The sequence below is a fragment of the Bacillus rossius genome (genome assembly GCF_032445375.1).
Source record: "Bacillus rossius redtenbacheri isolate Brsri chromosome 9 unlocalized genomic scaffold, Brsri_v3 Brsri_v3_scf9_1, whole genome shotgun sequence".
NCBI lineage: Eukaryota > Metazoa > Arthropoda > Insecta > Phasmatodea > Bacillidae > Bacillus > Bacillus rossius.
In genome coordinates this window covers 19,664,773-19,689,577 of record NW_026962012.1, presented here as the reverse complement: position 1 = coordinate 19,689,577, position 24,805 = coordinate 19,664,773, and the positions used below count along the sequence as shown (strand labels likewise).

General features: G+C 37.6%; 1 protein-coding gene across 1 annotated transcript; it reads left to right on the top strand.

Moving 5' to 3' along the window:
• Window positions 1-21,493: 21,493 nt before the first annotated feature.
• On the top strand, window positions 21,494-23,689 carry LOC134542580 (cytochrome P450 4g15-like). Its single transcript, XM_063386956.1, is given in 1 exon segment — window positions 21,494-23,689. A coding segment is annotated over 1 exon segment (1,488 nt). The 5' UTR covers window positions 21,494-21,613; the 3' UTR covers window positions 23,102-23,689.
• Window positions 23,690-24,805: the final 1,116 nt, after the last annotated feature.

Sequence of the window (24,805 nt, the reverse complement as noted above, 5' to 3'; positions counted from 1 at the left end):
CTGAAAGTTTCGAAATTTTGGGGCTCTGTCCCCAGAGGGGGGCGGGGTTTCGAGGACCCTGAATGGCTCGAAAACACTTAAAATCGAAAGAAAAATTTAAAAAATTTTAAACTTTCGAAATTTTGGGGCTTTTACCTCAGAGGGGGGGGGGGGGGGGGTAATTTAGAGGACCCCGAATGGCTCGGAAACACTCCAAATCGAAAGAGATATAAAGGAATATAAGAATGTAGGCATTTGTACTCCTATCAACCATAATAACAATATTGACAAAGAGAAAAACTTATTACCTACCTATGAATAATTTTATAAATAAATTAATAAATCACTCTATGTTTAAGAAATTACGTAAATACATAATATTAAACTTCAAACTATACACACCAAAAAGAACTAAGGATGTTTGGGATACTATTTTATATTTAAGTCATAATGTTTAAAACATTTGTAGGATTTGTTTATATGTGAAACTGTGGTGGCTATATTTCGCTTATCCAAAGGAGTCTAGAAATTAATAGAGATTTCACTTCCTGTACACACCAAAAATCTTAGAATTAAGTAAAAAAAAAAAAAAAAAAAAAGAACATAGTCCAAAATGAAACAAAAAGTATAAATAACGACCAATCTGACAAAAAAAAATTTGTACTACTCGTATGTCAATGTTAACATCCACCTGAAATTTAATATAATTAGGTAGGTAAGAATATATATATAAGAAATTGAATGAAATTTAAACATACATAAATAAAATTATCTCACACTCAACCAAACATAATGTTTCATATGAAATAAAGGAAGAAGGCAATTACACGTAACTTCTCTAATTAATAAAAAAAATCAACCTACCTGAAATAGTAAAATTCAAATTTTTCAACAATATATTACATAATTGACAAATATTTCTGGTGTTCGGTCTCGGCAGCCCTAAGAGACGCTTGACGCTCAGCAGATAAATTATAAACACTAAACCTAGAGGTGGGTCGCAGAGAATCAACCTGCTATTTGGTAACTGATACAAGCCTGTATCAGAGACTGCAAACGAGTACACTATTCAAGTATCAAGTACTTTAGTATCAGTTTAGAATTCGCCTGGAGCAACACCACGGCCAATGTGCGCAGAACCTGATCGCAGATGACGGTCACTTGGGCGTTTTTTTTTTGTTTTTTTTTCCTAACCTAAGTGTGAAAGGGGAGGGAGTGGCACGTCGAATAAGGGATAAAGAAGGGAAAGAATGTAGGGGAGGAAGCGCAGGGGAAGGCGTTGAAGGAGAGGCGCAGAGCGAAATTGTTATGAGTCGTTTTGTTTATTGTCCCACATCAAAGTACGCTCAGTGCGCAGTGTGTGCTTCTTGCGAAGACCGAAGACTCTAGCTAGTACGCTAATAGCGATACAAGACCAAGGAAACTGGTTCTATATCCATCATCCTTAGGTGATAGATATGTGGAGCTACGATCTAGGGAGCAAAGCTAAAACACCGTCTCGTTCAATAATAAAACTAATGAATTTTTAATATTAAAAAGTACATTAATAAAAGATATAATATTTATATTTGTGCACCTAACAACTATGAAAATGCAAATAAATTCTCAGTTGACCCTAATAACAGATGTAATCAACATATGGACTTTCTTTTTTCGAAAACAATTAGTAACTAGTTTTCATACATTAAAAGATTACGATTTTATCAAAAATTAAAAATAAAAAACCCAGATAGGTACATTAGTGAGCATACTATATCAATAGACATTTGAGTTACATCAGGCAGATAGCAGTGCCAATATCGATAAAAAAACAAACACTTTGCAAGTTCAGTCACTATTTAACAAATAGTATTGCACTATAACTCAGTTTTTGTTTACACAAATAACACTTAGGAAACTCATTATTTTCCATGAAAAAATTCCACACAAACGAAGTATTTTTTCCTGTACTTATCCATTACTTATTTCACTATAAAGATACTAACTACAAAGCATGACAGCCCGCAACAATGTACATGGTGGTAATTAATACACGGCCAGGACGAACTGCAGTGAATGTTGAACTGATTGATACTGGCTGTATCAGGCGGGCATGAGAGTAACAGAGGTAGAGAATTACCAGGCGTGATAAATAATGTATCAGATTCTCCTTCCGGTCGCAAGGTCTGCGTAGGCGGAGCTTTTTTTTTTTTTTTTTTTTTTTACTTTTGGAGAGAAGTAAGGACAGGGAGGGGAGGTTGGAAGAGAGTGAGAAATATTACTTTAACATCGGAAAGGGGGGAATGAAGTATGACCAGAAGAAGGTTGGAGGGGGGGGGGGGGGGGCTGCAGATTACGAAAGGCGTGGAAAGAGAACACCGATACCTTTTTACGCTGGTGATGACGGCACGGAGGATGTGTAACCTGTAACGAGAATGCTTACTGCTCTAGCTGATACAGAAGTATCAGCTGCTTGTTACTAGTACATTACTGTATCAGTAACAGGTTGGAACAGATACCGAAAATTGCTGTAACAACTCACCTCTAACTAAACCAAACTCCTAGCAAATAAGAAGGTACTGTAAAAAAATAACAATATTGACAAATAGAATAAATTAGTAGGCCCTACAAACCTATGAATAAATTTCGAATAAATTTATAAGTTTAAGAATGTATGTACCTACATAATATTAAACTTGAAACTATCCACACAATAAAAACCTAATAATTTATAATTTATAAGAATTTATAAGAAATTAATTTCTTTTATTTGTCATAATACCTAAAAAAAACACGTATGTTTCCAAAATGAAACAGAAAGTATAAATAATGACCTATTTGACAAAAACAATTGTACTTCTCGAATGGCATTGAAAACATACACTTGAAATTTAAAAGAATTATGGGTGCCCTAGGTAGGGAGAAAATATATATAGAAGAAATTAAGTAAAAGAACATATATAAATAAATTTAACTTGCGATTAACCAAACAAAAGTAACAATAGAAAATCACGTAATTTTAGAGGTATTTACAAAATTCCACTGGAACCGTACGTAAAAATGAGCCTATGTCACTCTCCAGCCCATAAATTATCTCTAGCCTATGCCAAATTTCATGGCGTAGCAAACAAACACTTGCTTTTATAATATTAGTTAGGATGTGCAAATTATAAAAGATTAATAAAAAAACTAACAGTGACATCTAATAATGTATTGAGGTACTACGATGCAGAGCTTTAATTTTTCTTACTCTCTACTCAATTTCTTACAGTAGCAAAACGTAACGTAATGTCTTTAAAGCTAATGCTTGGCAGACATAGAGGAATTACACTAACAGTTTGTATTTCTATGACATACATTAAATAAAATTAAGATATCTTTTTTTAACCCTTTTAAAGATTTTTTTTACACAAAAGATAGCCTATGTCCATCCCCGGGATAATATCCATCTCCTTGCCAAATTAAATTAACTTACGATACGTTCAGCCGGGAAAAGGTAACAAACAAACAGAGTTACTTTCGCATTTATAATATTTGTATTGATAACGCGACATTTTCATCGTTTCGGTCTCAGGACACTGCCACATTCTTCGATCTTGTCAGCTTTAGGTGCTTCATCACAGTCTATGCCGTTATCAACAGCCTCAGAGTCACTGTAGCCATCACCGTAGAAGGAATCGTCTTCACCCAGATTATCGTAAGAATTCGATATCGTTGATGTCGAAGCTTCTTCGTCGTCTTCATGGTTCCTTTTTAGGAGTCCATCATTTTTACAAAGTAGGAAAGATCTACTTGAATTCAGATTGAATGTATTCTCACTTTTCACGTTAAGGATCCTTCCATTGTCGTCATCCTTCCATGAATCATCAACAGTAGTATATAATAGTTCCTCCGGCGCCTGGGTTCGGGGTGTGGAGCCGAGAGCCGGTCCGCCATATTGGATTGTGACGTCAAGGCGGCCATTTTTGACTCAAAAATTCCTCAAAAATGACTAAAAATGAATCAAAAATTCCCGTTTTGAGGAAAAATTTCCCGTTTAATTCCCTAAAAATACCAGCAGCTAGAAATGTCCATATGTAGGCTTAAGCATCCATGTCTACAGCCTCAGATAAGTCTCTGACAAGATAATGGATCATGACGTCACCGCTGCAATTTCCGTTACGCCCGCCATCTTTAAATTTATTATCCAATTTTAATGAAAAAAAATTTGAAATTTATAAAAAAAATTCACTTAATAAAATTTTAATAAAAAACATTAAAAAATTGTACTTTTACGACACGGAGTTCGGAGTCCTCGCTTCGAACCCGGCGAGGGCAAAAAAATAAAAAAAATGGCGACCGATCCTTCCTCCACGGAAGTCACCTACAGACTAACCTACCACCAATAACAAGGTCAACAAGCATGTCGTCATGTCCGCCATCTTGTCTTCGTCTGCTGGAAGCCATCATCTTGCTATCGTCTGCTAGAGTGCGCTGATGCCATGTTAGTTGAATTCTTACCCGCTAGAGTGCAGTCATAATTTATTATTGTTGTGACACCCGTCATCTTGTCATTTGGCCGCCATCTTGGAATCGTGTAATTATTTAGCTAGAAATTCGGGAAAAATTCCAAAATTCATTAAATAAATCACTCATCATTTTTACAGATTGATTCGATCAGTTTCAGTCCTTGGTTCGATACCCGATCGATGCAATAATGTTTAATTTTATGTAAAAAAAATAATAATTTCAATATACCATGCTCAACATTCTTAAAGAGACTTTAAAACCTCTACTACCATCATCCTATAAGCCATCAACACCACCATCTTGGAAAATTTGTAATTATATTGCTAGAGATTCGGAAAAATGTTCAGAAATCATTAAATAAATTTCACAATCAATATACTGATGAATTAGATCGACTTAGGTCCTTGGTACGATTCTGGACGATGAAAAAAAATATAAAAATTTAACATAGTAGTAACAGGTTCGAGGAATTAAACACCACAAGTTCTTTTACAAACATAATATTTATTACATAATTTCTATTCTACTACACGAACATTTGCGAAAGCCAGCAGTCTTATAATCATTTAGTTCCGCAGCGGTGTGAAATGACTAATTCTTAGCTCCAATTGGTTTATACTAGACAGAGTCCAGCCAGAACCTTTACAGACATAGTCCTCCTCTTCTTGACAGAGATTCTGGATACCGTTTTTAACAGTTTGCTTCGCATCGTTAGAACTGTAAATTACTGCAGCCGATGTCTTGAATGCACACTTCTTCACTTTGTCATCGAACGGATATGGCTTTCCATATATACAGTCCAACCACAAGTTATATTTCAAAGGTCCGTTTGTTGCTACATCATCAGTAAGCTGATTGATTATGTTCTGTTTGATATCATCAAGAAAATTACAAATGTCTTTCGACTCACCTAACGTATTTAGCAAATAATAGTCTTTCAATGTTCCACGAAATGCAGACTGCGCCAAGTAGAAGCCATTATCATTCACCTGTAGAGCACCGATCACAGTCTTAGGTTTAGTTCCATGTCCAGATGCCATAGCAATCGGTTGCTGCGCATCTGTTCTCTTGCTTGTACGCCTACGAGTCGCCAATCTAAAGTGAGGAGTCGAAATTTCTGCAGGTAGTTCAGTAGTAGGCGCACGGACTTCACCTTTACAGTTTTTCGCATGTCAACGCAAATTATCAATTCGAGTAAACCATTCATAACACTCATCACAGCAAAACTTCATGCGAGAAGGATTCTTTGTACATTTACTCCTCTCATGTCTCCGTACATCATGAGCAAATGCAAACGTCATATCGCAATAGCTGCAAGGATACCGTGGTGATGAAGACAAACCTTTCAGACTCGATCCAGATACTGACGTTGCCGCCGACGTACCATTTCCAGGCATACTCTTATGCACATCAATCATTCGCTGTTGTATAGACACCTTTACTTTCTGCCGCGCAACAGGTCCTTTGCATGTCTCCAAGTGTTGCTGCAAATTAGCATTTCTTGTAAATTTCTTACGACATTTCTCACAGCCAAACATTTTTCGATAAAGGTTCTTAGCACATTCTCTCTTCTCGTGTCGTCGAGCATTGCTGTTGTTTGAGAAAATCTTGTCGCAGTAACAGCACCGATGTTCGTTGTTTGTTGTCGAATCACCATCCATTGAAGTCACCATCGAGGGCGAAACAGCGTTCGTCGAGGTTTCCTGTACACAAAACACTACCGGCATTAAAGTTTCTTCTGCTGGTGGTATCATGTCTGATGAAGTCTCCTCCAGTGTTGTCGTCGTCGTAGCCAACGAGATCTGCTCCTTCTCCGTCGTAGTTGTCGTAAAGGTTCCCGTAGACGATGGTACAACCTCCATCGTGTTCGACGTTAAAGTCGGTAAAGATGCCATCGAGTTCGCAAGAACAGGTAATTACGTGATTAATGCACCAGAAGAAACAAACTAGGTGATCCGTACACCGTCGTCGTCAGTTACAAACTGAGCGACCTGCTGTCTAGGACTCGCTTATATACATGCACCGAATGGAATAATACGCTAGTCAAATCAAGAACAATTTATTATAATACTAGAGTCAAAACAACATTAAAAATAGAAGCACCATCAACAAAAAGAAAGCACATTCTGGAAGCACAATAAAAAAAGGTAGCACATTTGGAAGCACCGTCAACGAAAAGGAAGCACATTTGGAAGAACCGTCAACAAAAAGGAAGCACCGACAACGAAAAGGCAGCACATTTGGAAGCACCATCAACAAAAAGGCAGCACATTTGGAAGCACCGACAACGAAAAGGCAGCACATTTGGAAGCACCGACAACGAAAAGACAGCACATTTGGAAGCACCGACAACGAAAAGGCAGCACATTTGGAAGCACCGACAACGAAAAGGCAGCACATTTGGAAGCACCGACAACGAAAAGGCAGCACATTTGGAAGCACCGACAACGAAAAGGCAGCACATTAGGGAAGCACCGACAACGAAAAGGCAGCACATTTGGAAGCACCGACAACGAAAAGGCAGCACATTTGGAAGCACCGACAACGAAAAGGCAGCACTTTTGGAAGCACCGACAACGAAAAGGCAGCACATTTGGAAGCACCGACAACGAAAAGGCAGCACATTTGGAAGCACCGACAACGAAAAGACAGCACATTTGGAAGCACCGACAAAGAAAAGGCAGCACATTTGGAAGCACCGACAACGAAAAGGTAGCACCATCATCGAAAAGGCCGCACATTTGTCTTTGGCTCCAATATTCATTGGTTCCACAGTCTATTGATTCTATCAGTCTAATGACTCCATCAGTCATTGGCTCCTACAGTCATTGGCTCCAACTGTCTTTTGTCTCATCAACTCCAAATATATTTGGCTAGAATTCTACGAGTCTAAAAAACTATGAGGCCACAAGGCTACGAGTCTTAAAGGATCTAGCTGGTTAGGAGTTATACATGGCTACGAGACTGCATGACAAAAAAACCGCGTGGCTACGAAACTACATGTCTTTAAAGCTACAAGAATACAAGTCTACTCGGCTCCAACTACTCCAGAAGCATTATGTTATTATATTGCACGACTACTTGGTTACGTAGCTACAATTCTATGAAGTCCCAAGACATCATGACTACGCGACTACGAGCCACGAGGTTACGAGACTACACGACTACGAATCTTCAAGTTTACGAGACTGCAAGGCTTCAGAGCTACGAAGCTTCTAGAACACAAGTTTATGTGACTGCGAGGATACAGGACTTCAAGTCTACACGAGTACTTGACTACGAAGCTACAAGTATACATGGCTCCAATTGCGGCATCTGTCTTCGTCTGAATTTTCTCTTTGGCTCCAACTGCTACAGCAGCATTATGTTATAATAGTACAAGGCTACTTGACTACGAAGCTACAAGTCTACATGGCACCAAAGGCGGCATCTGTCTTCGGCTGAATTTTCTCTTTGGCTCCAACTGCTACAGCAGCATTATGTTATAATATTATAAGGCTACTTGGTTACGAAGCTACACATCTACAAGGCTCCAATTATCGCATCTGTCTTCGTCGACATTTTCTCTTTTGCTCCCACTGCTCCAACAGCATTATGTTATATGATTCCATGGATACTTTGTTACGTAGCTACAGGTCTACGAGGTTCCAATGCATCATGTTTACGAAGCTTCCAGAACACAAGTTTACGAGACTGCGAGGCTACAGGACTACGAAGCTTCCAGGACACGAGGCAACATGGCTACGAGACTACATGACTCTAACTGATTACAATAGCACCACTCAGTGGTGAGAGTTAGGTTATCTAATGCAAAGCAAATTGATGCAAGTAGTTCTGGCTGTCATCAACAGATGTAGCCACGTGTTGCTTGCAGGTAAATATTAATTAGTTATTTTATGTGGGATGCGGGATGCTCACTAACGATCGCAAAAAAAAGGAGGGCTTCGCTAGACACCAAGGAGAAGGAAGTTCGTCTTACATATTAATGCTTCGCTGATGTATCATGGCATATTATTTGACTGAGTAATGGTTGTTTATTTCTTTAATTACACTGGTAATATTATTGCAAGTGTCAATTTATTAGCAGAAATTCACTAATAAATGTGACTCTGAATAAAATGACATGACTCATTAAGTAAATATCCTTCATGCAGAAATCGTTTTCTCACAAATAATCAGCAGCACGCGGAGAAAATCATTATATGTCTAGGCAGGAATAACCAGAAGCACTTGGAGAAAACTATCAAATTATTAACAAGAATAATCAGGTGGACACGGAGAAAAAGTAATTACAAGAATAATCGGGAGCACACGGAGAAAACCATACACTTAATGAAAAGAATATTCATGAGCAAACATAATAACAAGAAAAATACAAAAATACATATAAACAGATTCTGCTAGCTTGTGAACTTCTCATTGTTGAGCAAAGATAGAGTTCTAGTACAAGCCAGAATTTTATGTATTTTTGTATTTTTTACATTTTAAAGTTTTATTATTTATTTGTTATTTATTAAATATGTTTTCCCCTGTAATTTTATGATATCAAAGAAAACGTGTGGTGTTTTTCTCCGTGTGCCCCCGATTATTCTTGTTATTATGTTTGCTCATGAATATTCTTTTCAATATGTGTATGGTCTTCTCCGTGTGCTCCCGATTATTCTTGTCATTACTTTTTCTCCGTGTCCACCTGATTATTCTTGTTAATAATTTGATAGTTTTCTCCAAGTGCTTCTGGTTATTCCTGGCTAGACATATAATGATTTTCTCCGAGTGCTGCTGATTATTTGTGAGAAATCGATTTCGGCATGAAGGATATTTACTTAATGAGACATGTCATTTTATTCAGAGTTACATTAAATTAGTGAATTTCTGCTAATAAATTGACACTTGCAATAATATTACCAGGTGAAATTAAAGAAATAAACAACCATTACTCAGTCAAATAATATGCCATGAGACATCAGAGAAGCATTAACATGTAAGACGAACTTCCTTCTCCTTGGTGTCTAGCAAAGCCCTTCTTTTTTTGCGATCGTTAGTGAGCATCCCGCATCCCACATAAAATAACTAATTAATATTTACCTGCAAGCAACACGTGGCTACATCTGTTGATGACAGCCAGAACTACTTGCATCAATTTGCTTTGCATTAGATAACCTAACTCTCACCACTGAGTGGTGCTATTGTAATCAGTTAGAGTCATGTAGTCTCGTAGCCATGTTGCCTCGTGTCCTGGAAGCTTCGTAGTCCTGTAGCCTCGCAGTCTCGTAAACTTGTGTTCTGGAAGCTTCGTAAACATGATGCACTGGAACCTCGTAGACCTGTAGCTACGTAACAAAGTATCCATGGAATCATATAACATAATGCTGTTGGAGCAGTGGGAGCAAAAGAGAAAATGTCGACGAAGACAGATGCGATAATTGGAGCCTTGTAGATGTGTAGCTTCGTAACCAAGTAGCCTTGTAATATTATAACATAATGCTGCTGTAGCAGTTGGAGCCAAAGAGAAAATTCAGCCGAAGACAGATGCCGCAATTGGTGCCATGTAGACTTGTAGCTTCGTAGTCAAGTAGCCTTGTACTATTATAACATAATGCTGCTGTAGCAGTTGGAGCCAAAGAGAAAATTCAGACGAAGACAGATGCCGCAATTGGAGCCATGTATACTTGTAGCTTCGTAGTCAAGTACTCGTGTAGACTTGAAGTCCTGTATCCACGCAGTCAATTAAACTTGTGTTCTAGAAGCATCGTAGCTCTGAAGCCTTGCAGTCTCGTAAACTTGAAGATTCGTAGTCGTGTAGTCTCGTAACCTCGTGGCTCGTAGTCGCGTAGTCATGATGTCTTGGGACTTCATAGAATTGTAGCTACGTAACCAAGTAGTCGGGAAATATAATAACATAATGCTTCTGGAGTAGTTGGAGCCGAGTAGACTTGTATTCTTGTAGCTTTAAAGACATGTAGTTTCGTAGCCACGCAGTTTTTTTGTCATGCAGTCTCGTAGCCATGTATAACTCCTAACCAGCTAGATCCTTTAAGACTTGTAGCCTTGTGGCCTCATAGTTTTTTAGACTCGTAGAATTCTAGCCAAATATATTTGGAGTTGATGAGACAAAAGACAGTTGGAGCCAATGACTGTAGGAGCCAATGACTGATGGAGTCACTAGACGTTGTCGGTGCTTCCAAATGTGCTGCCTTTTCGTTGTCTGTGCTTCCCTAATGTGCTGCCTTTTCGATGTCGGTGCTTCCAAATGTGCTGCCTTTTCGTTGTCGGTGCTTCCAAATGTGCTGCCTTTTCGTTGTCGGTGCTTCCAAATGTGCTGCCTTTTCGTTGTCGGTGCTTCCAGTTGTGCTGCCTTTTCGTTGTCGGTGCTTCCAAATGTACTGTCTTTTCGTTGTCGGTGCTTCCAAATGTGCTGCCTTTTCGTTGTCGGTGCTTCCAAATGTGCTGCCTTTTTGTTGATGGTGCTTCCAAATGTGCTGCCTTTTCTTTGTCGGTGCTTCCTTTTTGTTGACGGTGCTTCCAAATGTGCTTCCTTTTCGTTAACGGTGCTTCCAAATGTGCTGCCTTTTTTTATTGTACTTCCAGAATGTGCTTCCTTATTGTTGATGGTGCTTCTATTTTTAATGTTGTTTTGTCTCTAGTATTATAATAAATTGTTCTTGATTTGACTAGCGTATTATTCCATCCGGTGCATGTATATAAGCGAGTCCTAGACAGCAGGTCGCTCAGTTTGTAACTGATGACGACGGTGTACGGATCACCTAGTTTGTTTCTTTTGGTGCATTAATCACTTAATTACCTGTTCTTGCGAACTCGATAGCATCTTTACCGACTTTAACGTCGAACTCGATGGAGGTTGTACCATCGTCTACGTGAAACTTGACGACAGCTACGACGGAGAAGGAGCAGATCTCGTTGGCAACGACGACGACAACACTGGAGGAGACTTCATCAGACATGATACCACCAGCAGAAGAGACTTTAATGCCGGTAGTGTTGGCTGTACAGGAAACCTCGACGAACGCTGTTTCGCCCTCGATGGTGACTTCAATGGATGGTGATTCGACAACAAACAACGAACATCGGTGCTGTTACTGCGACAAGATTTTCTCAAACAGCAGCAATGCTCGACGACACGAGAGGAGCGAATGTGCCAAGAACCTATATCGTAAAATGTTTGGTTGTGAGAAATGTCGTAAGAAATTTACAAGAAATGCTAATTTGCAGCAACACTTGGAGACATGCAAAGGACCTGTTGCGCGGCAGAAAGTAAAGGTGTCTATACAACAGCGAATGATTGATGTGCATAAGAGTATGCCTGGAAATGGTACGTCGGCGGCAACGTCAGTATCTGGATCGAGTCTGAAAGGTTCGTCTTCATCACCACGGTATCCTTGCAGCTATTGCGATATGACGTTTGCATTTGCTCATGATGTACGGAGACATGAGAGGAGTAAATGTACAAAGAATCCTTCTCGCATGAAGTTTTGCTGTGATGAGTGTTATGAATGGTTTACTCGAATTGATAATTTGCATCGACATGCGAAAAACTGTAAAGGTGAAGTCCGTGCGACTACTACTGAACTACCTGCAGAAATTTCGACTCCTCGCTTTAGATTGGCGACTCGTAGGCGTACAAGCAAGAGAACAGATGCGCAGCAACCGATTGCTATGGCATCTGGACATGGAACTAAACCTAAGACTGTGTTCGGTGCTCTGCAGGTGAATGATAATGGCTTCTACTTGGCGCAGTCTGCATTTCGTGGAACATTGAAAGACTATTATTTGCTAAATACGTTAGGTGAGTCGAAAGACATTTGTAATTTTCTTGACGATATCAGACAGAACATAATCAATCAGCTTACTGATGATGTAGAAACAAACGGACCTTTGAAATATAACTTGTGGTTGGACTGTATATATGGAAAGCCATATCCGTTCGATGAAAAAGTGAAGAAGTGTGCATTCAAGACATCGGCTGCAGTAATTTACAGTTCTAACGATGTGAAGCAAACTGTTAAAAACGGTATCCAGAAACTCTGTCAAGAAGAGGAGGACTATGTCTGTAAAGGTTCTGGCTGGACTCTGTCTAGTATAAACCGATTGGAGCTAAGAATTAGTCATTTCACACCGCTGCGGAACTAAATGATTATAAGACTGCTGGCTTTCGCAAATGTTCGTGTAGTAGAATAGAAATTATGTAATAAATATTATGTTTGTAAAAGAACTTGTGGTGTTTAATTCCTCGAACCTGTTACTACTATGTTAAATTTTTATATTTTTTTTCATCGTCCAGAATCGTACCAAGGACCTAAGTCGATCTAATTCATCAGTATATTGATTGGAAATTTATTTAATGATTTCTGAACTTTTTCCCGAATCTCTAGCAATATAATTACGAATTTTCCAAGATGATGGTGTTGATGGCTTATAGGATGATGGTAGTAGAGGTTTTAAAGTCTCTTTAAGAATGTTGAACATGGTATATTGAAATTATTATTTTTTTTTACATAAAATTAAACATTATTGCATCGATCGGGTATCGAACCAAGGAATGAAACTGATCGAATCAATCTGTATAAATGATGAGTGATTTATTTAATGAATTTTGGAATTTTTCCCGAATTTCTAGCTAAATAATTACACGATTCCAAGATGGCGGCCAAATGACAAGATGGCGGTTGTCACAGCAATAATAAATTGTGACTGCACTCTAGCGGGTAAGAATTCAACTAACATGGCGTCAGCGCACTCTAGCAGACGATAGCAAGATGATGGCTTCCAGCAGACGAAGACAAGATGGCGGACATGACATCATACTAGTTGACCTTGTTATTGGTGGTAGGTTAGTCTGTAGGTGACTTCCGTGGAGGAAGGATCGGTCGCCATTTTTTTATTTTTTTGCCCTCGCCGGGTTCGAACCGAGGACTCCGAACTCCGTGTCGTAAAAGTACAATTTTTTAAATGTTTTTCATTAAAATTTTATTAAGGTTTTTTATTAATAAATTTTAAATTTTTTTCCTATTAAAATCGGATAATAAATTTAAAGATGGCGGGCGTAACGGAAATTGCAGCGGTGACGTCATAATCCTTTATGACATCAGAGGCTTATCTGAGGCTGTAGACATGGATGCTTAAGCCTACATATGGACATTTCTAGCTGCTGGAATTTTTAAGGAAAAAACGGGAAATTTTCCCTCGAAACGGAAATTTTTCCCTCGAAAACGGGAAATTTTTCCTTAAAACGGGAATTTTTGAGTCAATTTTAGTAATTTTTGAGGAATTTTTGAGTCAAAAATAGCCGCCGTGACGTCACAATCTAATATGGCGGACCGGCTCTCGGCTCCACACCCAGAACCCAATCGCCGGAGGAACTTATATACTACTATCAACGTCCTTCAATTTAAATTCTTTGTCGAGATCGGAAGAGCCACCAACATAATCTCTCCCAAGACAAGGAAAATTATTGTCGTAATTCAGATCAGTCTTCTTTAGACTAGTATATCCATCCTTGTCCTCAAGCTTCTACGCAGGCTTGGCTTTACAAGTTCCGTCGTGTTTTTAAGCTCTCTCTTCGCGTAAACGACTTACTACTTCGAACACAACTTATCATATTGCTTATTGGATTTTTAACACAGTCATTCTTCTCGTGTGGTCTTCCATTCTTTCTCAAAATAAATTTTTTGCTGCAAAACTTACACCTGTGTCCTTTCGATACAGCGACAGACACCGAATCAGGATTCATATTAGTTACTGAGACTAATTCCAGATGTAAACTGAGAGTTTTAAATTAGATCCATTACTTAAATAGAAATTTTTTTAATATTTCATCAGCTAGAGTTAAGTTATCTCAAACAAAATAAACTTGTTGCTAGTAGTCCTGATTCTTGTCTTCAGATGACGGCACGAGTTGCTTGCGGGTAAATATCATTTAGTTCATTTATGTGGGATGCGGGATGCTCACTAACGATCGCAAAAGAAGGATGGCTTCGCTAGACACCAATGACAAGGAAGTTCGTCCCTCGTGATAGTGTTTCTCATCCGTCTTATCACATACTTATTACCAGACAGAGTAATGATTTTTTTTTTAATTCCACCTGATAAAATTTTTTTACTAGTGCTGATTTAGTAGCAGAAATTCACAATTTAATTGCAATTCTGGATAAAATGGCATGTCTCATTAGGTAAACAATCCTTCATGCAGAGATCGGTTTCTCAGAAATAACCAGAAGCACTTGGAGAAACCACAGGAATAATCAGGAGCATACAGAGAAAACCAACCAAATATTGACAAGAATAATCGGGAGCACATGGAGAAAACCATCATAATATTGACAAGAATAATCGGGAGCACACGGAGAAAACCATCACACTTTTTACATTATAACAGAAAATCACAGAAAATTTTTAAAATAAAAATTAAAAAATGGAAAAGAATTACAAAAAATTCTGGCTTGTGCTAGAACTCTGTCCTTGTTATGCAAATGAGAAGTTCACAATCTGACAGCATTCTTTGTTTAATTTTTTTGTCTATTTTTATTTATTATTATTATTTTTTATTGTTATTTTGAAATTTTTTATATGATTTTTTGATATCAAAGAAATGTGTGTGTCGGTTTTCTCCGTGTGCTCCCGATTATTCTTGTCAATATTATGATGGTTTTCTCCGTGTGCTCCTGGTTGTTTCTGAGAAACCGATCTAGGCATGAAGGATTTTTTACTTAATGAATCATGTCATTTTATTCATAGTTAAATTTAATTAATGGAATTTTTTCTACTAAATCATCACTTGTAATATTTTTAACAGATGGAATTCAAACGAAAATAAGTACCATTACTCAGTCATATATAATAATAAGCTCTGAGAAATCTGAGAATCAATAATAAGCAAGATGAACTTCCTTCTCCTTGGTGCTTAGCGAAGCCATCCTTCTTTTGCGATCGTTAGTGAGCATCCTGCACCACACATAAAAGAACTAAATAATATTTACCTGTAAGCAGCATGTGGTGTCATCTGTTGACAATAATAGACACTACTTTAAACGGGTTATTTTGCATGAGATAAATTAACTCTCACCACTGAACGGTGCTATTGTAGTCAGTTAGAGCCAAGTGTCTCGAAGCCATGTAGCCTCGTGTCCTGGAAGCTTCGTAGTCCTGTAGCCTCGCAGTCTCGTAACCATGTAGACTCGTAACCTCATGGCTCGTAGTCACGTAGTCATGATGCCTAGGAGCCTCGCTGACTTGTAGGTACGTAACGAAGTAGCCTTGTAATATTATAACATAATGCTGTTGGAGCAGTTGGAGCCATGTATCTTCGAAGCCTCGTAGGCTTGAAGTCAAATAACGTTAGGCCTAAGACTATTTGGAGTCGAATACTTTTGACGTCATTGATTGTTGGAGCCAAAACACTGTTGTAGCTAATGAATGATGGAGGCATTGTATCCTAACGTAAAATTAACGAACGCTACCTACTGAGTTGAATGTTCGTGAAAATGTACGTCATTTTTGTTAGATGTGCTTCCTTTTAGTTGATTGTGCTTCCAAATGTGCATCCTTTTTGCGATTTTGCTTCCAAATATGCTTCCTTTTTGTGATTGTGCTTCCAAATGTGCTTCGTTTTCATTAAACGCTTGAACTGCGTGAATGTTGTGTAGTCATTGCGTAATTTGCGTGTACAATGCGTGTATTGCGCGTCAATTGCGTGAACATTGCGTGTTCGTTCCGTTTACTGTGTGTACCTACTGTATGGTCATTCCGTTTGCTGTGTGTACCTACTGTATGGTCATTCCGTTTGCTGTGTGTACTGTGTGTTCATTTCGTTTCCTGTGTGTGTGTGTGTGTGTGTGTGTGTGTACATTGCGTGTCAATTGCGTGAACATTACATGTTGGAGCTCTTGGAGCACTTGAACCCGATCAGCAAATCGAGCATTGGAGCCAAATGTAGATAGACCTGATGGCGCAAATTGGTGTTTTTGGAGCTGTTGAAACTTTGGAGCTGTTGGAGTATTTGGAGCTTTGGAGCTGTTGGCGATTTGGTGCTTTGGAGCTGTTGGAGCATTTGGATCTAATTCAGCATTTGGAGCCGATTGAGCATTTGGAGCTGATTCAGCATTTGGAGCCGATTGAGCATTTGCAGCTGATTCAGCATTTGGAGCTGATACAGCATTTGGTGCCATCATTTTTCTTTTTCTTGAGAATATCAGGCAGAACATAATCAATCAGCTTACTGATGATGTAGCATCAAATGGTCCATTAAAATATAACTTGTGGCTGGACTGTGTTTATGGCAAACCATATCCGTTAGATGACAAAGTGAAGAAGTGTGTATTAATGATATCGGATGCAGTAATTTACAGTTATAACGATGTGAAGCAAATTGTTAAACACGGTATCCAGAAACTCTGTCAAGAAGAGGAAGACTACATCAGTAAAGGTCTTGGTTGGTCTATGTCTAGTATAAACCGATTGGAGCTTAGAATTAGTAATTTCATACCGATGCGGAACTAAATGTTTATGAAATTGTTAACTTTCGCAAATGTTTCTGTAGTAGAATAGAAGATATGTAGATAATAAAATGTATTTTGAAAAAGAACTTGTGCTGTTTTATTTTAGAACCTGTTAATATTATGCTAAATTGATGTTATATTAATTATATATCGTCCAGGGATCGAACCAAGTTTCGAATCAATCATTACTTTAATGAGTGAATGTTTTGATAAATTTAGGTTATCTTCCCGAATCTCTAGCTAAATAATTACACGATTCCAAGATGGCGTCCAAATTTCCGGATGGCGGGAATCTCAGTATCTCAGTAATAATAAATGATTACTGCACACTAGCGGGTTAGAATAAAGCTAGCATGATGTTAATAAGACGAGTACACACACAAGATGGTGTCCTCCAGCAGACGAAAACAAGATGGTGGCAATGTCCTCTAGCAGGTGGTAGCTCCTGATAGCATGTACTAAACACAAATTGTTGGATAAATGATGGTCATCAAGGTCAAAGTCAAATTTCAAGGTCAAGGTCAAAAGTCAAGGTCAAGGTCAAATTTCAAGGTCAAGGTCAAATTGTAAGGTAAAGTTCAAAGTTCAATGTCAACAGTTGAGGTCAAAGGTATGGTGAACATAAAATTATACTAACATGGTGTCAGCACACTCTAGCAGACGAAAACAAGATGGCGGCCTCCAGTGCACGAAGACAAGGTGGCGGACATGACGTGATACCGGTTGACGATATATACCGTAGTATTGGTGGTGAGAGGTCAGTCTAGGTGGCTTCCGTGGAGGTAGGATCTGTCGTTTTTTATTATTTGCTCTTACCGGTTTCGAACCAAGGACGGGAATCGATCTAATCAATCACTATTCTAAAAAGTTTATTTTTGCTGAATTTTGAACTTTTTTTCATTAAAATATGATAATAAATAAATATTTACAAGATGGCGACCATAATGATAGTGATACAAGTGGTGACACAATTCAAAATGTCGGGTGTGCCGTAAGACATTTTTATTACTTTTTTATTGAGAATTTTTTTGATACCTTAATTAATTACTGGTTTAATATCGCCGGAAATCTAACCGAGAACCGAAATCGTCTAATTAACTAAACATTTGAAGTAGGCAATTTTTTAATTATTTTGGAATTCTTCCCGAATTTATAGCATTGATATTACGGATTTTCAAGATGGGGGTCGTAAGGAAACATACTACAGTGTTTTAAAGATTTTTTATTTAAAAGTTTATTTATTTTTTTATAAATTTTAAAACTATTTTCATTAAAATCGGATAATAAATATAGATTTTCAAGATGGCAGACATGATGTCATACTTGCTGACGATATATATACCTTGACATAAGTGGTGGGAGGTCAGTCTGCCGGCGGCTTCCGTGGAGGAAGGACCTGACGTAATTTTTTTATTTTTGACCTCGTCGTTTTTGAACCGAGGACTCCAAGCTCCATGGCGTAAATCTACATTTATTGTTTTAAATATTTTTTTATTGAATTTTTATTATTAAATTCGATTATTTATTTTTTCTGTAAATTTTAAAATTATTCCCGATTTCCTAACATAAAAATTATGGATTTTCAAGATGGCGGCCGTAACTGAAATAGAAACGGTGATGTCATAATCCAATATGGCGGTCATGGTATCCTTATTACTAGAAATGGCTTATCGGAGGCTTTAGACATGGATGCTTAAGCTGTTTTTAGGACATTGTGTTCATTCTAAGGCAAAAAGTATGTTGAGGTTTTTCGAAATCCTTATTTTTGAATTGTGGAATTGTTTGAGAATTTTTGGCAAAATGTTTTTCCAAAAAAATGGAAATTTTGGCGATTTTTGGCTAATTTTGACGATTTCTGAGGAATTTTGGGCAAATTTTGGCAATTTCTGAAGGTCAAAGGTCAAGGTCAAAGTTCAATTTCAAGTTCATCCAAGATGGCCTCCGTGATGTAAGAATCCAAGATGGCGGTCGGCTCCCGGCTCCACGCGCCAGCGCCAGTCCCCGGAGCCCCATTTGTATACTACTATTGTGCTTCCGTTTCTTCGATGGTGCTTCCGATTGTGCTTCCTTTTTTTGATGATGCTCTCGATTGTGCTTCCTTTTTTATAATTTTGCTTCCTTTTATCGAATGTGCTTCCGATTGTGCTTCCTTTTTCATTGATTGTGCATAGTAAAATCTGTAGTCACTGAATATTTAGTAGTTCAAAACCTCTTGGTCAAGGTAAAATATTTTTCAAGGTTTCTTGGTCCTTTATTATGTACAAAACATTTCACGATGGTATAATTGACTGTAGTTAGCTAACGACGAAGAACGTCATGAGGTCCGGAAATGACTAGCCTATGATTAATAAACTCCGCGAAAGGTAATGGAAAACAGAATCTAAAATTTATTTAATATTTAGTTACACTTGTCACTGGTCAATAATCAAACCGAGGACAGGAATCCCTCGATTAAAAATGTAAATTAATTAGTGATATTTTTGGTAAATTTTGGAATTTTCCCCGAATTTCTAGGTCAATAAATCCAAATATCAAAGATAGTGGTCGTAATGGCTTATATATGACGATGGTTGACTTGGAAACTATGTTTTTTTAGGACTTTGATTATGAAATATTGAAATTGATATTTTTATACATAAATTTAAATTATTTCTTTGGCCAGGAATCGAACTGAGGATATGAACTTATAGAATCAATCAGTATATATTGATTGCAAATTTATTTAATGAATTTAGGATTTTTTCTTTAATTTTTCATTAAATAATTTTGAATATCTAAGATGTCGCCCAAATGTCAAGATGGCGGGTGCCACAGTAATAATAAATGATTTCTGCACTCTAGTGGGTAAAAATTACACTAACATGGCACCAGCGCACTCTAGGAGCCAGAAACAAGATGGTGGCCTCGAGCAGACGAAAACAAGATGTCAGACTTGACATCATACCAGCTGATGATCTATACCTTGATATTGGTGGTGGGAGGTCAGTCTGAAGGTGGCTTCCATGGAAGAAGGATCTAATGTTTTTTTTTATTTTTGCTCTCACCGGGTTTGAACTGAAGACTACAAGGCCTAAGTGCATTTTGAAATTGTATTTCATTATATTTTAATTTATAATTTTTTTTATACTTTTGGAAATTTTTTCCGAATTTCTAGCATAAAAATTACATTTCAAGATGGTTGCCGTAACGAAAAGTGCAACGGTATTTTAAAGATTTTTTATTAAAATTTATTTAATTATTTTTTATTATAAATTTTTAATTTTTTCTCGAATTTATAGAATTAATATTACGGATTTTCAAGATGGAGGAAATGACATCATACTAGCTGACGATATATATACCTTGACATAAGTGGTGGGGGTTAAATCTGCCAGGAGCCATCATAAGGGAAGGATAGGTCGCCATTTTTTTTTACCTCATCGGGTTTGAACCGAGAACTCAGACCTCCATGTCGTAGGTTTATGATTTTTAAATATTTTTATTAAAATTTATTCATTGTATTTTTTTATAAATTTAAAATATTTCATTAAAATCGGATAATAAATAAAGATTTTTAAGATGGTGGGCGTAACTGAAATTGCAACGGTTACGTCATATTCCATGATGATATATTCCATGATGACGTCAGAGGCTTATTGGAGGCTGTAGACATGGATGATTAAGCCTCTTTATGGACATTTCTAGCGGCTGGTATTTTTAAGGATTAAAAACGGTAATTTTCTCTCGAATTTCCCCCAAAAAGAAATTTTTTATTTTTCAAATATTACGGATTTTTTTTTAGCAGTAATTGTTTTCCCAAAAACTTGGAAATTTTGGCGAATTTAGGATAATTTTGAGTAATTTTTGACAGGTTTTGACCAATTTTGGCAAAATTTGAAGGTCAAAGGCAACGGTCAAGGTTAAAAATTATGGTCAAAATCATCCAAGTTGGCCGCCGTGCTGTAAAACCCAAGATGGTGCCTTGTTTCTAGCTTTTATCGGAGCAGATTCATTATAAAATAGTTTTAAATTTGGGCCCGCAAATCGAATAATTACATAGACGACGTAGCTTCTCGAGAAGTGAATCCTAATGGCGGGTGTGGAAACTACATGTGATTCGCGTCCATAAATGTAGCTGAAAACACGATTTGTGTAAACGTAACACACTCGACATTATATTAAAGAATTATACATTACATTTGCGCCTGAGTTTCGTATTATAAATTAATTCTCAACATGAGAACACATCAAGGGACCGAGACCGAGGTGATATGATACGTATCTCTGACAAGCTATTTTCTCCTTCTTAGATAGTTTCCAGAGGGCTATTAAGTCTGCCGGCTTGCAGGCGGCCTTGAGCCACTTGCTTGTTCGGGTAAACCAGTTTGGTGAGTTTTCATTTTGTACCCTGCTTGTGGAAGAACAAGTTTCATTTAACTTTGTGATAAGTCTGATGTTATGCAATGATATAAAAGTACAAGAATGTTTGAAACTGCATCCAACTGGAAGTGTATATATAGGCTGGCCGCCACGTGTCCACAAGTTGGCTCAGGATGGCCGCGCTGGAAGCTGGGAGCTCGTGGACCTGGTGGACCTGGTGGGGCTGCCTGGCAGCAGCCGCTGCTGCCGTCTTCGCCGCCTGATGGAGCCTCGCGATGAGGCGCTCCTGTCGGCTGGTCGCCAGGATCCCGGGACCACCTGGCTGGCCCCTGCTCGGGAACACACTCGAGCTCATCGCTCGCAGGGAAGATGTTTTAAACTACTTACAGGAACTACGCGACCGCTACGTTACCGCGTGCAAGCTGTGGGTTGGACCGATACTTGTTGTTGGAATGGCAGACCCTCAAGACATATCAGTAATTTTAAGTAGCAGCAAAACTTTGAGCAAGCCAGTGATGTACAATCCACTTAGCACAGCATTCGGTAAATCGTTGCTTACTGCCAAATTTAAAGAGTGGAAGAAATTTCGTAAGATTATGTAACCGACCTTCGTTAATCGTATCCTCGACTCATACGTGAGCACTTTCCACGAGAAGAGCCAGCGCATGGCTGACCTGCTGGAGGAATGCTGTCACGGAGAGCCATTCAACATGGCGGACCACACCTTGCCCTGCGCTCTGGAGATGCTCTCCGAGACGAGTCTGGGCGCGCCGATGAACATACAAGGTGAGAGTCACCAGCACATTCTTGTGGAAAACTACCCAAAAATAACTGAATTGGCAGCACACTGCATATCAACACCGTGGATGTGGTTTCATTGGACTTTTGTGTTTTTTCCTGTTTATAATAAAGTAAATGTGCTAGTCAAACCTATTCGCAAGTATGTAACTAGTTTGATAAAAGATAAGACCGAATCATATATAAGTTCGAGAAATCATAATGTTGCACCTGAAGCGAGTGACGTAGATATTAATGCTAGCGACGTACCGAAGAACCGTTTGAGTTTCCTGGAGCACATGGTATCAACTATGGTGGAGCATCCAGAACTGTTGAGCATAGAGGAACTCCGGGACCAGGCCGTGTTCGTTATCGGAGCTGGCACAGACACCACAGCCTACGCCGTAGCGACCACTCTGATGCTGCTGGGATTACATCAAGACGTGCAGAGGAAAGTCCTACAAGAGCAGGCAAGCATCTTCGGCGAAGACACAAGCCGACCTGTCACGACAACAGATCTTAAACAAATGGTGTATTTGGAACAAGTGATAAATGAAACAATGCGGCTTTATCCAGTTATTCCACTTATTGGAAGGCGGGTTGACGAAGATGTCAGTGTTAACAGCTACACGTTGCCAGCAGGCACAACTGTCATAATCCCAATCCATCTAGTGCATAGGAATCCAAAATATTTTCCAAATCCGGACACTTTCGATCCTGACAGGTTCAGCAGAGAGAATAGCGCCAGTCGCCATTCCTGCTCGTTTATCCCTTTTTCCTACGGGCGTAAGATGTGCCTTGGCAAGAGCTATGCTTATATGTCAATGAAGACCATGCTGTCTGTGCTGCTACGAAGGTACGAGGTTCTAGAATATGGATCCAGGGATGACATGGAGTGTTTTAAATTTAATTTTTTTTTGAAGTTTAAACATGGGCATAGTATTAGGCTGAGGCGGAGGACTTGTGTGATTAAGAAAATTGAATAGTTTAACATACTATAAAGGGCCTAAATGAAAAAAACAACAGACACCAATAGATATTACTATTATTTCTAGTTTGTAATACTATTGTAGTTTTTAGTGTTTTCTTTAAAATTTTATATTATTTTCCTTATTATAAATATTTTAATTATATCTATAAAATCAGCTGTTTGTTTATGATGCTATACAGTTTTTGAGTTATTATATGTATTATAATATGTCCTTTATAAAACAATTTAAATATATATTATTTTAATTTAGATATAAAAACAACTGAGGGCCAATTTCAGAAGAAAAAAAGTAAAGAGAATGTATTTTACCTATCGTAAATGTTTTACTTTTGAGATTAATTTTAAATATGTTTATTTTCTTGTGTGTATTTTGGTGAATAGGTGTGCTGTGGTGTATGTGTGTGGGTGATCTATACATTTTTACAATAATAATCATATTTGACCATTTTTGATAATACTTTAATTTTTTAAATATCTGATATATAAATAAACTGCATCGACTAATATCAACGTTTGTTTAGGAACCAATGTGCCTATGTAAGATTAATTTAAAAATTCTATTTAGCACAGGAAATAAATATTTACCTCATTTTTATAAATAATGATTTTTAAAAACTGTCTTCAAAATTTGTATGAAATTTTGTATTTGTTTGAACTTAACGCTATAATTCTTTTACATGTTATATAACATGAATAGTGATTTACTTCATAACAATTTATTTAAATATAGCTATATATACTATATTTTAAAATTTTACATGAACAAGTAAGTGTTTATTTTAAATTTTCTATTTTTAAAAACTTTATTCAGAGAGGAAGTATCCTGTAAGTTCCTGAAAATAAGTATTATAATCAATTAAAACTAGAGACAACTTTTATAACTTTAAATGAAACAAAAATTGATAATTAACTACCTACCTTTTTTCAGTTCAAAGGAAATTTATTAAGCATAAAATTTAGTCTGATAAATTTAAATTGTAAGCAGATATTCTGGAAAAGGACAAAAAAATAACTACAAATTTCGTATAAAAATAATCATCGATTCGGTCGATTCCGTCCTAAATTCGATCCTTAACTAATGCAAAATATATTTTCATTACAAATTACCAAAAAATTATAGAATTTAGAGATAAACAACAAAACTACAAATAAAAATTAATTGCATAATTTCTACTTTACCACAAGAACAAAAACCAACAAATTAAAAGCATTTCTTTATTTGTACAGTCTTCTTAGAAGGAGAAGCGAGACCTTTGCATAACTTAACATCAATTGTCGAGTTGGTGGTTAGGCGCGTCTCATCTCGGTGAACAGTAGTGTTTTCTCGCGTGTATTAGCCGGCAGACACGTTCAGTTTGTGATCAGACCAACACGATCAGTCGATGATCAGACACATCCAGCCGGTGGCCAGCCACGATCAGATGTTGGCCAGTCGCCAGACACCTGACAGGTGGGCCAGTACCACGACACCGCCGAGAGTCGAACCCCGGTCGTCTTGGCGGGAGACGAGTGTTCCGACCACTTCACCACCTGTTTCGAATATTGTATTTAATTAAAACTCAGCATTAAATATCAATATCTAAACAAAGTATAAAATTAACTATTTAATTGAGAAAAATAATCGAGATAAAATTTAAATAATAATAAAATAAATCGAAATTGTAATTGTTTATTCTAATTTATTGTGTATGACAAGTCA